This window comes from Nuphar pumila, chromosome 11, assembly GCF_984573655.1.
Source record: "Nuphar pumila chromosome 11, dmNupPumi1.hap1.1, whole genome shotgun sequence".
NCBI lineage: Eukaryota > Viridiplantae > Streptophyta > Magnoliopsida > Nymphaeales > Nymphaeaceae > Nuphar > Nuphar pumila.
In genome coordinates this window covers 93,500,560-93,513,315 of record NC_143259.1, presented here as the reverse complement: position 1 = coordinate 93,513,315, position 12,756 = coordinate 93,500,560, and the positions used below count along the sequence as shown (strand labels likewise).

Here is a 12,756-nt window from a genome sequence, read left to right as displayed (position 1 = left end):
GAACCAGTTGTTTACTGCAACGTGTCAGAATCCAGCGTGTCAAGCAGTCTGAACTCTGAATTTCCTGCTTATGCACGGGATTTCTTGGAGTGTTCAGTTCTCTCCAATTTATTTAAATTTTAATTAACAATTGATTATTTTAAACAAACCCTTGTGCTGTGGCACAATTTATCATACTAGCCTTCTTTGATAAAATTTCCAACTGTTTACTCAATCCAAATGAAGAAAATAAGAGTACCCACAAGTGTCATAACCTTCTTTGTATATGTTATATCTTAATTATAAAAAGAAAAGGAAAAACCAACTTAGGTATAGAAATAGAAGGGAGAGAGAGAGAGTGAGAGGGTTGATGTTCATGACCTCCTCTAGGGGATATTTCTTTCTCAGATAATTCTGCAGTGCAGAGACTTGGTCTTAAATAATCATCTTCGGGGCACTTAAGTCTTTACAATCACTCCTTTTCAAGAATCGTCATTTTTTTTTACACCAATGGAGGAGAAGATACTTAAGTCTTTGCAATCGCATCAAACTCCAACGCTAATTAATGCTGACAAACATGGAGATACGAGACGCACATGCTTACATATGTGGTGCTCTTTGGGACCCCCGAACATGAGATGTAGCTAACTCCCCTGATCGGGGGGGGGACATATAACATGCTTCGGAATGAGGGGGTGGGTGTGGTTTTTAAAACCAAACAGCGAGACATTTGCCATTGTAGTGCAGCATATCACTCCATCAGTAGTATGGATGGCAGTGGACTTGGGGAAACGGGGCCCCACCCCACCTCGCCCCGTTTGGACCAGGGATGGAGGACATGAAACAGGGATGGAGACCGGGATGAAGGTTAAAATCAAAACTCGTGTGGGGATGGAGGCGGGGATAGACTTATGCTTTTCCCCGCCCCGTCCCCATCCCGATTCCCGCCCTGCCCCATCCCCAATCCTTCTAAGGGATGGTAATGGACCGAGAGGAAACGGGGCCCCACCCCGTTTGGATCAGGGATGGAGGTTAAAATCCAAACCCGTGTGGGGATGGAGGTCCCGATTTTGAGATGGGGCGAGGGTGGAGACCTTGTCCCCCACCCTGGTCTACTGCCATCCCTAACCAGTAGAGAACCATGGTGGTTGGCGCTGAGTTGAAAGTAGTGCAACTAAAATAGAGGAGTCCCACTCGACCATGTTCGGTTTGATACAAAGAGTTTCACATAAACGGAATCGATCTTTTGTATATGAATCTACTCCCGTGGATCATCATCTTAATCCTACCAATTCAGACTTATTAATTAGTTGTAAAAAAAAAAAAAAAGATTGTGCAACTCCTTATTAAAGCTGCTCTCTTTTACCCAAAAATATAAATCGGGAGAATCATGTTAAAAGGATTTACACCAGTGACATGCTTGAGGAATTTTGATAGTTTGATGCATGGAGGCAAGCACTTAGCATGATTTGCTTTTGTTATTTACTTTAAAACCTTACTAAAATCCAGAGCAATGCTCCTTCTAGGAGGAGGCCTGCAGAGGCTTCCTGCAGGTGATTATAGCAAACTTTATCAGATCTTTCTTGTAACCTTCAATCATCAGTGGCATCACCAATGCTCCTTTCATTGTTTTCCATCCTGGGGGGGGGGAGGGTCAATACATCAATAGTAAGAGTATTAGCACATTAATCAAATGGAGATTGGTAATTAACTGAATTCTTAATATGTTAAATATGATATTTTTTTATTACATGGAGAAACCCTGGACCCAGTGGCAGGTAGATCATAAATCGACCCCCTAGGAGGGTAAAACTCCGAGGCTAGGACCTTCACCCCCAGGGCGGCGCCGGCTTACCACCTCCGCCCAACCTGTGGGATATTTTTTTGGTAAAATAATGATATGTATTTTTGCAAAAAATCAAATTCCTTGGTAGGGTTGGTGGATTAAAATAATTACCAGATCTAAGTAGGGAGATGAAGCCTTTTAAGGTCAATGCAGATCTGATGACTGCCGGCCAAAATGGTGCCACATTCTCTGACCAATCTGCTGTCCTAACATCCTGTTATGGAGGATAATCAAACAAGAAAATAGACATCAATGCGAGAAAAATATGTGCAAATGTGTGCTAAATAAGTTCCAGGAGTACATTGTCAATGGCCATATTTTCTTGTTATTAAGAAGTGTTTCACCGTCCTACCAGGTTGACTCCAAGTGAAATGTCAAATGAGTCACATAAATCACATTGTCTGCCCCAAATGGGGTTTGGCGTAGTGGGATGGGGCCTAGGCTAGTAAGCAGGCGGTCTAAGTTCAAATTTCATGAGTGTCATCCCTTGCGCAAGCTGAAGCGTGACGGGTCCTTAGGGTAAGGGGTAAGCCAAGGGTCCTTAGGGTAAGGGGTAAGCCAACTGAGTTTTAAATATCAAAAAATATATCAAATTGTTCAATAATCATTAGTAAGGCTGTCAATGGATTGGGCTTGTCTCGGTTACCTAACCTGAACTACAGTCGGATATCTGGATATGAGCATAAAAAATGCCGACCCTAAACTTGTCTCGAATAACGTGAGTTGGGTTTGGGCTATTGCTGAACATCTGATCCGACTCAACCGAGGGAGTACTTTTCATGTATTTTAAGTAAAAAAGAATTATATTGTAAATGCCCTCTAAATTATGTGGGCTAAGTTTGGGCTTCTATTTTCTAAACGGACATAACCCGTATCCGACTGCTTGTTACAAGATTGCTTATATGCTAAAAGTAAAATGTTGGCTTTTCTTTAAGTAGTCTTTTTTATGTTTTATTTAAAAAAATCATAAAAAATAAGACAATTGGCAAACTTTGGAGCCAGTATGGGTGTCAACAGGCTGGACCTCCACCAGAATTGGGTTGATCCGGATTCAGATCTAACTAAGAAGTGCTGGTACCAGGTTTCTAGCCAGGAACTACTACAGGAAAAAACTTGGCCAGGTCCAATAATGATTACATAAACCACATTTAGCCCATAGCCAGTAAAAATAATATTTGTTATGTTTATTGCATTAAAAATTGTGGATCTTAACCAAGGTGGTATGCCATGCGGTAAGCAGGGTCCTGTGTCAAGCGGAAGGCCCAGGATCCAATCCCTCTGCCACATGGGGAGGTTGTTGTTCTGGTAGGGGTCCGCCTAACCCCAGCTTGCCTTAAAAGAATTGTGGATCTTAATCAGAACTCAGGTCGGACCTAGGTCTTGTCTGAAATTTTATAAACCATACCCAACTCTGTTTGCTAACTGGACCTCATGAGTCTAACCCGGATAGATAATCTGATTTTTTTTCTTTGATACCAAACCTAAACCTTACCTGCTGGCAAGTTGGGTTTCACTCATCCCTATGTCATCCCCCATCTTCTTACCTTTCTTAAATCTTATGATACAAGTTTTGATCAAATCTGACCTTATAGATGGATTCAGGTAGATTTAATAAGAATCAACCATTGGATCATATTTTATCAATTAAAAATGGTTTTTTAAATTTAAAACTTTTGTGTTTTGTCTGATTTTTGAATCACCAAAACATGCTGAACACAAATTGGATTTGGACAATTTAAATGTCTATATCCAACAAATAAATGATGTAGATCACATCCATGGAGTCAAACTTGATCAAAACAACTTGAATCAATGAAATGCCAAAGGGGGGCATAAATATATGGATGGCACAGGGGATGAGTGGAGCCTAACACCAGCCCTCCTAAACACGTGTAGTGCTGAGAGATAGGGATGGCAGTGGACCAGGGCCGGGGGGAAACGGGACTCTGCCCCGCCTGGCACCGTTTGGACGGGGGATGGAGGACATGAAATGCATGGTGATAAAGGTTAAAATCAAAACTCGTGCGAGGATGGAGGGAGGGATAGACTTACAATTTCCCCCATCCCTGTTCCGATCCCCCACCTTGCTCCGCCCCGCTCCATCCTCAATCCTTCTTTAGGGATGGCAATGGACGAGGGGAAACGGGCCCCACCCCGCCTCGCCCCGTTTGGACCGGAGATGAAGGACATGAGGCAGGGATGGAGGTTAAAATCAAAACCGGTGCAGGGATGGAGGGCAAGATTTTGAGACGAGGTGGTGGTGAAGACCTTGTATGAGAGAAAATAACAGGCAAACTTTACCTCGAGGGAAAGGGATTCAGCCATTTTGACATAGTCAGCAGCAGAACACCAGGCAGGAAGGTAGAAGCCATCACATATCCGCTTCAATAGCTCCTTCTCTTGTGGCTTTAGCGACTCTTCATTCGGTGAGAGATCTCGATGGCACCATGTTACGATGATGATGGTTGCCCCAGGGGCCGCTACTCGTGCCAACTCGCTCACAAACTGCTCAAAAATATGCTCAATTTCACCAGACTGTGCTCTATTATTACCACAAAAGTAACTAAACAAACCAGGTTTGTGTGTGTGTGTGCTATTTTTTAATAAATATAAAAAATACTAAAAAATATTTTTTTAAATATTATTGTAATGGTTTTAACACCTGATGAAAACACAATGTTTTTTTTTTTTGGCTGAAACAGAATGATTCACTTGAGTATCAGTATGGGCCGATACAGCTGAATCGTTGGCCAAACGATTGAGGCCCATACTGATACTAACAGCATTGATTTAGATTAGGGATGGCAACGGATCAAGTTTGGTTCGGACCAGGTGAAACCAGACTTGGACCCAATTTTTGGATATGGTATCGGGTTCAGACTTGGGTATAATTGGGTCCACTATAAGAAAAACCATACCCGAACCTGATAAGAACTACATGAACCAGACTTGGATCATACCCTGTAAAATAATATTTTTTATCATTTTTACATTGAAAAACTGCGGGTCTTAATCGGAACTGGGGTCGGGGCTCAGGCCTGGTATAAAATTTCACAAACTATATCCGGATCCATGTATTAATTAAACCGTCAGGTCCGGACAAAGGTCTTAATCTGGTCTTCTTATTTATCACCATACCTGGATCGATCCTATAGGGTTTGGTCCAGGTCAGGTTCGGACAAACTCTACTCGTTGACCCCCCCCTAATTTGGATATAGAATGATGGGGCCATATCAAAAACCATTGTTACCCGTGACCATTTTGTTTGGTGGGATCCGTTATTACTGCACAAGTATATTGTATAGATTTTTATTTTTTTTAAAAGGCAAGCTGGAGTTAGGGAGACCCCCCTACCAATTATACAACCATACCATTGGACATGAGGAGATAGAGTTTTTATTATTTAATTATAAAAATTTTGGTATTTTAATACAGTATATATCTATTTTTAAAGACATTTCCAAAAATTATTATAACAAATAACAGAATATTTTTTTGATGCATGTGATGGTCGTGGAATGTGGTGCCCCATGTGCACTGAAAACAGGATCAGAACCCAACACCAGGGTGTGCTGAACGTCAGGTGGTGCAGTCCCAAATGTGATGTCCACCTGACCCTGCAGCATATGTCCCACTTTCCATGCAGGACATAGTCGATTCCCTAGACGATTGTGTGATTCAAACCAATGTTGTCAGTATCGGAATTGGACCTGTATTGTCCGATATGTATATATACTCAAGTGTATCGATTCTAAACCGATCAAAAATAATTAAAAACTATTACGTGTCAATCAAAACGTACGTGACACGTGTTAAAACAATATTAAAAAATTTAATTTTAAGCTGTTTTTTACATTGAAAATAACCGAAGCAGGTTAGTATCGTATCAATTTTCTGGCGATATGATACTTATTGATACACACTGATACTGAGAACATTGATTCAAACACGATCTAAGGAAGCCTTTTTCCTTCAAAAAGAAAGAAAGAACCGCTTTGGTTAGGAATACACAGCCTATGGAGATGGAAATGATTTTTCCACATCATACCCAATTTATGCATAGTGAGATGGAAATGATTTTGTGTGAGGTTGAACCATGGAATACACGGCCTATGGAGAAAATGGGTTTACCTTCTTCTTGTCAGGCATGTGCTCTCCACTCTCCATGGACCAAACCAGATCGAACTTCCCATCTGGAAAAGGTTGGTCCAATGCATCTGCAACCTGGAAGGAAACCTGCACCCAAAGTTACCTTTAAATGTCAAGCGAATGCGAAGCATGATGAGTCCCTGGGGGCGGGGGTAAGCCATCGGAGTTTTATGCTGTCAGGACAGTGACCGTAAGGCGCACAGATCAGGTCATTCTGAACATGAGCGTTTTCGCTCATGCGGACATCGTAGCCGTCTGTTTGCATTTTGGATGAATGCCACGTGGTTTTGTTGACTTTTGAGCTTTTTAAAATGCAAATCGGACGGCCATGATGTCGGCATGAGAAAAAACGCTCATGTTCGGCATGACCTGATCTGCTTCCTACCGTAAGTATGGCAAGCAGAACCAACACAACTAGGTCTATCATCTTGGGGGTGGTTTCTTCGAGTTAAAAAAAAAACAAATGTAAAAGAACCAATTTTGAGCGAGAAAAGAAGGGAAAAAAAACAACCTGAATTTATCATGGTTACTACAAGGGCTATGCTCATCAGTTAGGCGACAACTCGTAATATCACCAAAGTTAAAAAGGACGTCGCGAGTTCAAAACCCACAGTGTGGGTTCCTAATTGCCACAGGACTGATCTATCAGGTGTACTCCCTTGTGAGCAAAAAAGGTCTAGGGTTTTACGCCGATGGACATTGTGAATAAGGCCTGGGTCAATCGATTGGACTTCAGGTGAACAGAAAATCCAGCAGTTTTTTTCTCGAGTGCTCAAAATAAAGAAATGAAAAGGTTACACGTAACTGGCTCCTCTATAAAGCAAGGCAAATGAATTTCACCCATTATATAACAAGAGCAATGTTGTCAATATCGGTCTCCTCCTCAGAGCATGTTTGATGGCTTGTCCCGCTAGACAAAAAAGAAGCTGAGAACGGGTTTTTTAACAAACATTGAATTAATGCGGCCAAAGAAAAATAGGAAATAGGGTATATACCGATTGATTTTTTATTTCTAATCAAATGCACATCTCATCCTACAATAGATGATGAAGCCCAAATTTCTGATTTGAATGCAATTTTTTTGGTTTTTTAGTTTTTAATTTTTTGATATTTTAATTTTTAAATTTAACATATTTAGTTTATGAATGAATAGATAAATTTATTTTATTAACATTTTTTTCTTAACGTATGAATAGTTAAATTTATGAATGAATTTCTTATTTTTTATGTGTTTTTTGGCATTTGAATTCAATACGAGATCACAAGAGAATCACAGTTCGTTTATTAGTTGATTTAGTTGATTTTCTTTGTTTTGTCAGAAATATGGGAAAATTTTATGAAAAAATCTAATTTTTCTTTTATTGAATTCATGATCTACTTAGACAAGAGAATCACAGTTCGGGGCCAAACTTTGATTTTTTTCTTGATTAGGACTTTTTTTTTAATTAAGATTTTTTCTTTGATTTCCATTGTTTAGAGTTTTTTTTTAATTTTAAACATTTTTTAAATCTAATCCTATCTATATCGTAAGTTAAAAATCTATGATAAACTTGTTAAAACACTCGTATTCATATGGTTAGGCTATCCAAAATAAAGTAATCCGTCTCAGTATCCATGACTGTCATCGTCATGTTTGAAATACAGCATCCTAGTATGGTCCAAACAAGGACTTGGTACAATTGTTACGGAACAAATAAAAAATCTGTCTTTTTTTGTTTATTTCGTTCAATCCTAGACAAACCATCAAACTTGCCCCCCACCACAAGAACTTAACCAGTCACAATTCTTATAAAGTGGTGGATAATGGTGCATCCAAGGCACAAGGAAAGCCATCAGATGGGTTGGATTAATGCAGTAAGAAGTAGAAGAGGAAGTACAGAAGGTCACGTACGTACTTGATCGCCAAGTGCTTGAGATATTGACAGTTCATTAGCTCTCTGAGCTTGAAAGGGACTCAGAGTGATGCCTTGACATTTAGCCCCGTACCTTCTGGCTAAATACCTTGAACTACCCCCAATCCCACAGCCAACGTCCACAATGCTCTTGGGCTTATTCTCTGCATCTCCTGCAATCCATGGTTAAGATTTACATAATTAATTCAGTTATTTGGTAGGGATCAAGTTGATGGAAAGTCATGAGTTTGGAACCCATGGGTGTGCATCCTTTGCTGCAAGGCAAAAGCCGGGCAAGAAGGACTTAGGGTTTTGCACCGGTGAACTCGGTGAGCAAGGTGGGGTTTTTTTCTTAGTTATCCAAAAAAAAAGCATCAAATTATTTGAGCTTGAATTTCATCTAGTCCAACTCATAATAAAGGGGTGTTTGTTTCGTACTCTTTCCTATCCTACCAAGGACGCTCTCTCTATCATAGAATTCATACAAAAAGCCAAACAAACATGCTATGAGAAATATATGGTGGAACCCACATAATAAATGAAAAATAAAAGGTTTTCCTTTCAAAATGAGTTCATACCTACCTCCATCGATGGGAGTGTCTCCGGGGCCCACACCTGTAGCCAGGGCTGTAGCCCAGTCCTGCCTCCCCCAAACAGTTAATTTTTTTTTTTTTAAAGCCCAGTCCTAGCCCTGCCCTGATTCCATATGAAATAGATTTTTATCCATTTTTTAGCCCAGCCCTGACTGCAGCAAATAGTTTGATTTGTCCATATGAAATAGATTTTTATTAATAATTGTAGCCATTTTTATTTTATCTCAAAAAAAAAAAAATCGGGGGCGCCCCCGAACCCCCGACTATCACACAAATAATTTTTTTTTTGCTACACCCCTGTTTGCCCCCCCCCCCCCTCCCTCACATGAATCCTAGCTACGCCCCTGCCTATAGCTATTCTTTTATTAGAGATAAGGATGTGAGTTCATTGGATGTTATCTAATATCCAAACACAAATTAGTTTGGTTGGGCAAAGGAAACTGAATCCAATTAATAATCAGATTTAAGTTCAGCTAGAGATTTTCCATCCTCCAAATCTAATGACTGTAAAAAGTAGGATTCACTGGTACCCTTTTTCATCCGAATTCAAATTCAAATCCAAATCTGAATCCAGATAGTCAATATATATATATATATGGTTAGATCGGATTCAGTAAAACGGACATATGAACTGGATCGAGCAGTTCACATCCCTAATTAGAGTGAATTTTTCCCAGCTTCCTGTCGGTCCATCTAGAATGTTAGTTGAAACAAAGTTGTATACAAGAGAATATTGAATTATTGTTTTAAGTAATACAATTTGATTGTAATACTTGTTACTTATCATTCTTATGTTGAAAAGGGCTTACTATTAATTTAGATTTATTAGGGATCCACTTTAAATACTGGAAAAGAAGGGGTCAATATCAGATGCATCAAATCTAAATTTAGGAGAGAAGCAAATGCTTGGTTATCAACTTATTTCCTGCTTTTTTTAATGCATTTTAAATGCCCTCCAATGGTAAGAAGATCACTTTTTGCCCTTCAATAATAAAATAACTCGTATTTATGGGGACAATCATTTATTATTTTTTGCACATCGCACCCAGAAAGATCTGATCTACTTGTTTGGTTTCAGGGAGGATCAGGTGTAATGTAATTGCACAGTTTTAGTGTGCTGTTTTAGGATCAGCATTATCCTTCTGATCAGTTGTCTATGAGAGATCCTGATAAGGATATAAATTACCTGTTTGGCTATCCCAAGCAACCTGATTTTATTGCATTCCTGATTAGCTAGCTTGGAGTCGGATTTTCTTAAAAAAAAACATAACAATTATACTTTGGTATGCACAAATATCACAAACGCCGTTCTTGGGAAAAATCTCGCAACACTTTTTCATTCTGATTTTTCAAGAAATTCTTACCAAAATATTGGCATATATGAAAATAAAAGATACAAAAAATTGTAAATAAAAATATAAACAATATTCCACAAAAACTGTTTTGGTCATATATGTTAATATCTAAAAAAGTGCAGTATTTGCAAAACATGTGATGTTTTGGAAATATCGATCATGTTCTTTTGCTATTATATCGGCATTTGATCATCGCAAGATCTTCAAAATATCGCCCACTTGTGCACCCAACTGAGATGACAGCTACGGGATCGAGTTGCAAAATCAACATTCTCATCTTGACCAGCCAGTGGAACCCATCGTGACCTGTTTCCGAGTGCAACTGTAGTAGTAGCAATTAATAACCACACCCCATACTGACAATAATAGCAGGAGGGAAATGGAAGCATAGTCACAAATTATTTTTATATATGTTATGATAATTTTGAATTTTAGACTATGGTGCCTTCATGGAAATCTATTTGATTGTAGCAAAATGGTTAATAAATTGAATTTTTCTTATTCGGTCAGGTCATATCGAGGCAAGAAAACCAGTTATCTATACACATCCTCATTTCTTTGGCTGAAACAAAAAAAAAAAAGGCAACCACTATCTAAGAAGAAGGGAGGGGGAGGGAATAAACCTGGCACACGTGCGAAGGACAAGGACTCTTCGATCATCCGTATCTGGGAGGATCGATGGTCGGAGATTAACGCCGGCTCGTGCGGGTCATAGAAGCCGTGGTGCATGTGCTCGCCCCACACGCTCTCCCACGCCCCCGACGACTCGTCGTAGAACTCCGCGATCCCTTGCTGCAGGTTCGAACCACCGCGTGCGTTGCCCGTCGACCGTGGCGAAGACGAAGAAGAAACGAACAAAGATCGCACCCACTGCGTTGCGAGGGTCAGTGGGCTGAGTTTGGGAGGTAGGGCTTGGGTTTGGGACGAGTGGGATTCCATGGCGCTTTCTTGGAAAGGTCCGGACAAATGGTGTTCCCTTCCTTCTTCCTCTACTCTTAGGTTCAACTTAAAAGAAAGAAAAGATGCCTTCACACGCAATTGCACCCAATCAGGGTGCGACACGGCATCACATACGAACAGAAACGTTTATGGAAAATCCCAAATTGATGCCCCCTATCATTTTCTTCATGCTTTTTCGTCTTTTCATCCTTTGTTTTTGGACAAAAGCTGCTAGCTCACATGGTGCCCTTTGAAGTTAGCAACATTAACTCTCTCTCTCTCTATCTTTCTCTCTCATGGGTCCAGGGATGACAGTCCCGAGTGAAACTGAGCCCCACCCCGGGATGGAGGTTAAAATCAAAACCCATCCAGAGATGAAGGCGGGAATGGACTTACCCTTTTCTTTGTCTCAATCCAAGCCTTGCCCCGCCCCGCCCCATTCCATCCCATCCCAAATCTGTTTTTAAATATGACAATATAAAGGCGGAGATGGAGGTCTGGATTTTGAGACAAAACGGGGTGGAGACCTTGTCCCCCGCACTCGCTCCGGTCCATAGCCATCCCTACATGGGTCTTTGACCTACTGCTGAGGGACCCCAACTTGTTTTGTAAGGAAAACCACTAAACCAGACCAGCTGCTCAGCCTGCTTAGCTCGCGGCTCCATCGTGGTCCAAAGATTTCCCAAGTTGTCTTTTGCAACACTAAATGGTCTCATGCAATGTTGTCAGTATGGGAATAAGACCTGTATTGTTTGGCCAACCATTCAGGTGAATCAACCTTCAAGTGAATTATTCTGAATCGGCCAAAAAAATAATTTATAAAATATTACATGTCAATCAGAACGTGACACGATGTTAAAATAATATTAAAAATAGTTTTAAGCTATTTTATTTTTATTAAAAATAGCCGATTCAGGTCAGTATCGTGTCCATTTTCTGGCGATATCATACTTAGGCCGATACTGAGTCATGCCACGTCTTCACATCATGTCAGTTACAAAATTTTGTAAAGAAATACTTAAGAGAGAAACTAGACTATAGACAAACTCTGGTTTCTTCTAGATGCTTATTTGAGTTGGGAGCAGTCGAGCACTTGATAGGGCTGGGAAACGAGACGAGCTGCTCCTGGATCGGCTCATTTTGAGCTCCCAAAGAGTCCGTTCCCAACTCTTGAAATAAGCTCGAGCATGAACAACTAATGTTCGTCCGGTCTCGTCTAGGCCCGTTTATTAATAATAAATATATTTTACATATATTTATATTAGAAAATGAAGACAGTGGAAGTATTTTCCCTACAAGAAATAGGTTTAGAATTCAAATCCTATTGCTTACAGGTTTGGAACAATTATTTTATTTTTTAAATGAGTTAGTTTGAGCTTGGCTTAGTAGGTTTAGAATCTAAATTCTATTGTTTTCAACTTTTAATTAAAAATATCTTTTTGTTGTAAATGAGCCTACTCGTGCTCAGTTCATTAATCTCGAGCTTTTCATGAGCTCAAGCTTGGCTGCTCAATACAAAAAACGAGCTAAGCTTGAACACTCTTTGTTGGGTTCGTTCGGCAGAAATTGGAATTTGAAAAAAAAGCTCATTTTTTTTTATGCAGCTCCACTACTGATGACCATCTATCTCAATATTTTTCAGGATGGACACTAGGCCAAGGTGGGTGGCCAAAAGTTAGCTGGTTCAGTTCAATATCCCTCAGAAACAGAATCGGCCGAATCTTTTTGACAATCCATTCTACCATACTTCGTTTAAACATGGTTGGTGCACATGCACATTAATTACTAGTAGAATATTAAATTGAGAATCAAGTGAACCGAAGTCATATCACTTTCCAACATGGGAAAAAGTGAACGAACTCGTCATACCCATTATTCCAGATCTGTCCATTAAAAAACTTCCAATTCCATATGGATAGTGATGCTTTTGTTGTATGACACTAGCATGGTTAGTTTCAGGGCTGAGGAGGGAACCCCTGCATCGGTTATCAGGTGCTGCAGCA

At 40.0% G+C, this 12,756-nt stretch overlaps 1 protein-coding gene across 2 annotated transcripts; it reads right to left on the bottom strand.

Moving 5' to 3' along the window:
* Positions 1-1,339: 1,339 nt before the first annotated feature.
* LOC149822516 (putative tocopherol O-methyltransferase, chloroplastic) lies at positions 1,340-10,803 on the bottom strand. Of its 2 annotated transcripts, XM_089981602.1 has the most exons (7): positions 10,438-10,799; positions 7,870-8,039; positions 5,957-6,061; positions 4,127-4,330; positions 1,937-2,039; positions 1,731-1,848; positions 1,442-1,617 (listed from the first exon to the last, which is right to left on the bottom strand). In XM_089981602.1, exons 1-6 carry the CDS (start codon positions 10,751-10,753, stop codon positions 1,778-1,780), a joined length of 969 nt encoding a protein of 322 aa, XP_089837728.1. In that variant the 5' UTR covers positions 10,754-10,799; the 3' UTR covers positions 1,442-1,617; positions 1,731-1,777. The 2 variants fall into 2 exon arrangements, with proteins under 2 accessions (XP_089837727.1, XP_089837728.1); XM_089981601.1 differs by lacking the exon at positions 1,731-1,848 and having other exon boundaries at positions 1,340-1,617; positions 10,438-10,803.
* Between the last annotated feature and the right edge of the window lie 1,953 nt (positions 10,804-12,756).

Excerpts from the sequence above, each read along its gene's own strand:
- LOC149822516 (XM_089981601.1), bottom strand. The coding sequence starts at position 10,753 with ATGGAATCCCACTCGTCCCAAACCCAAGCCCTACCTCCCAAACTCAGC. Across the intron at positions 2,040-4,126 it reads CTGAATCCCTTTCCCTCGAG|GATGTTAGGACAGCAGATTG; the intron begins GTAAAGTTTGCC and ends CCTCCATAACAG. Across the intron at positions 1,618-1,936 it reads CATCTCCCTACTTAGATCTG|GATGGAAAACAATGAAAGGA; the intron begins GTAATTATTTTA and ends CCCCCCCCCCAG.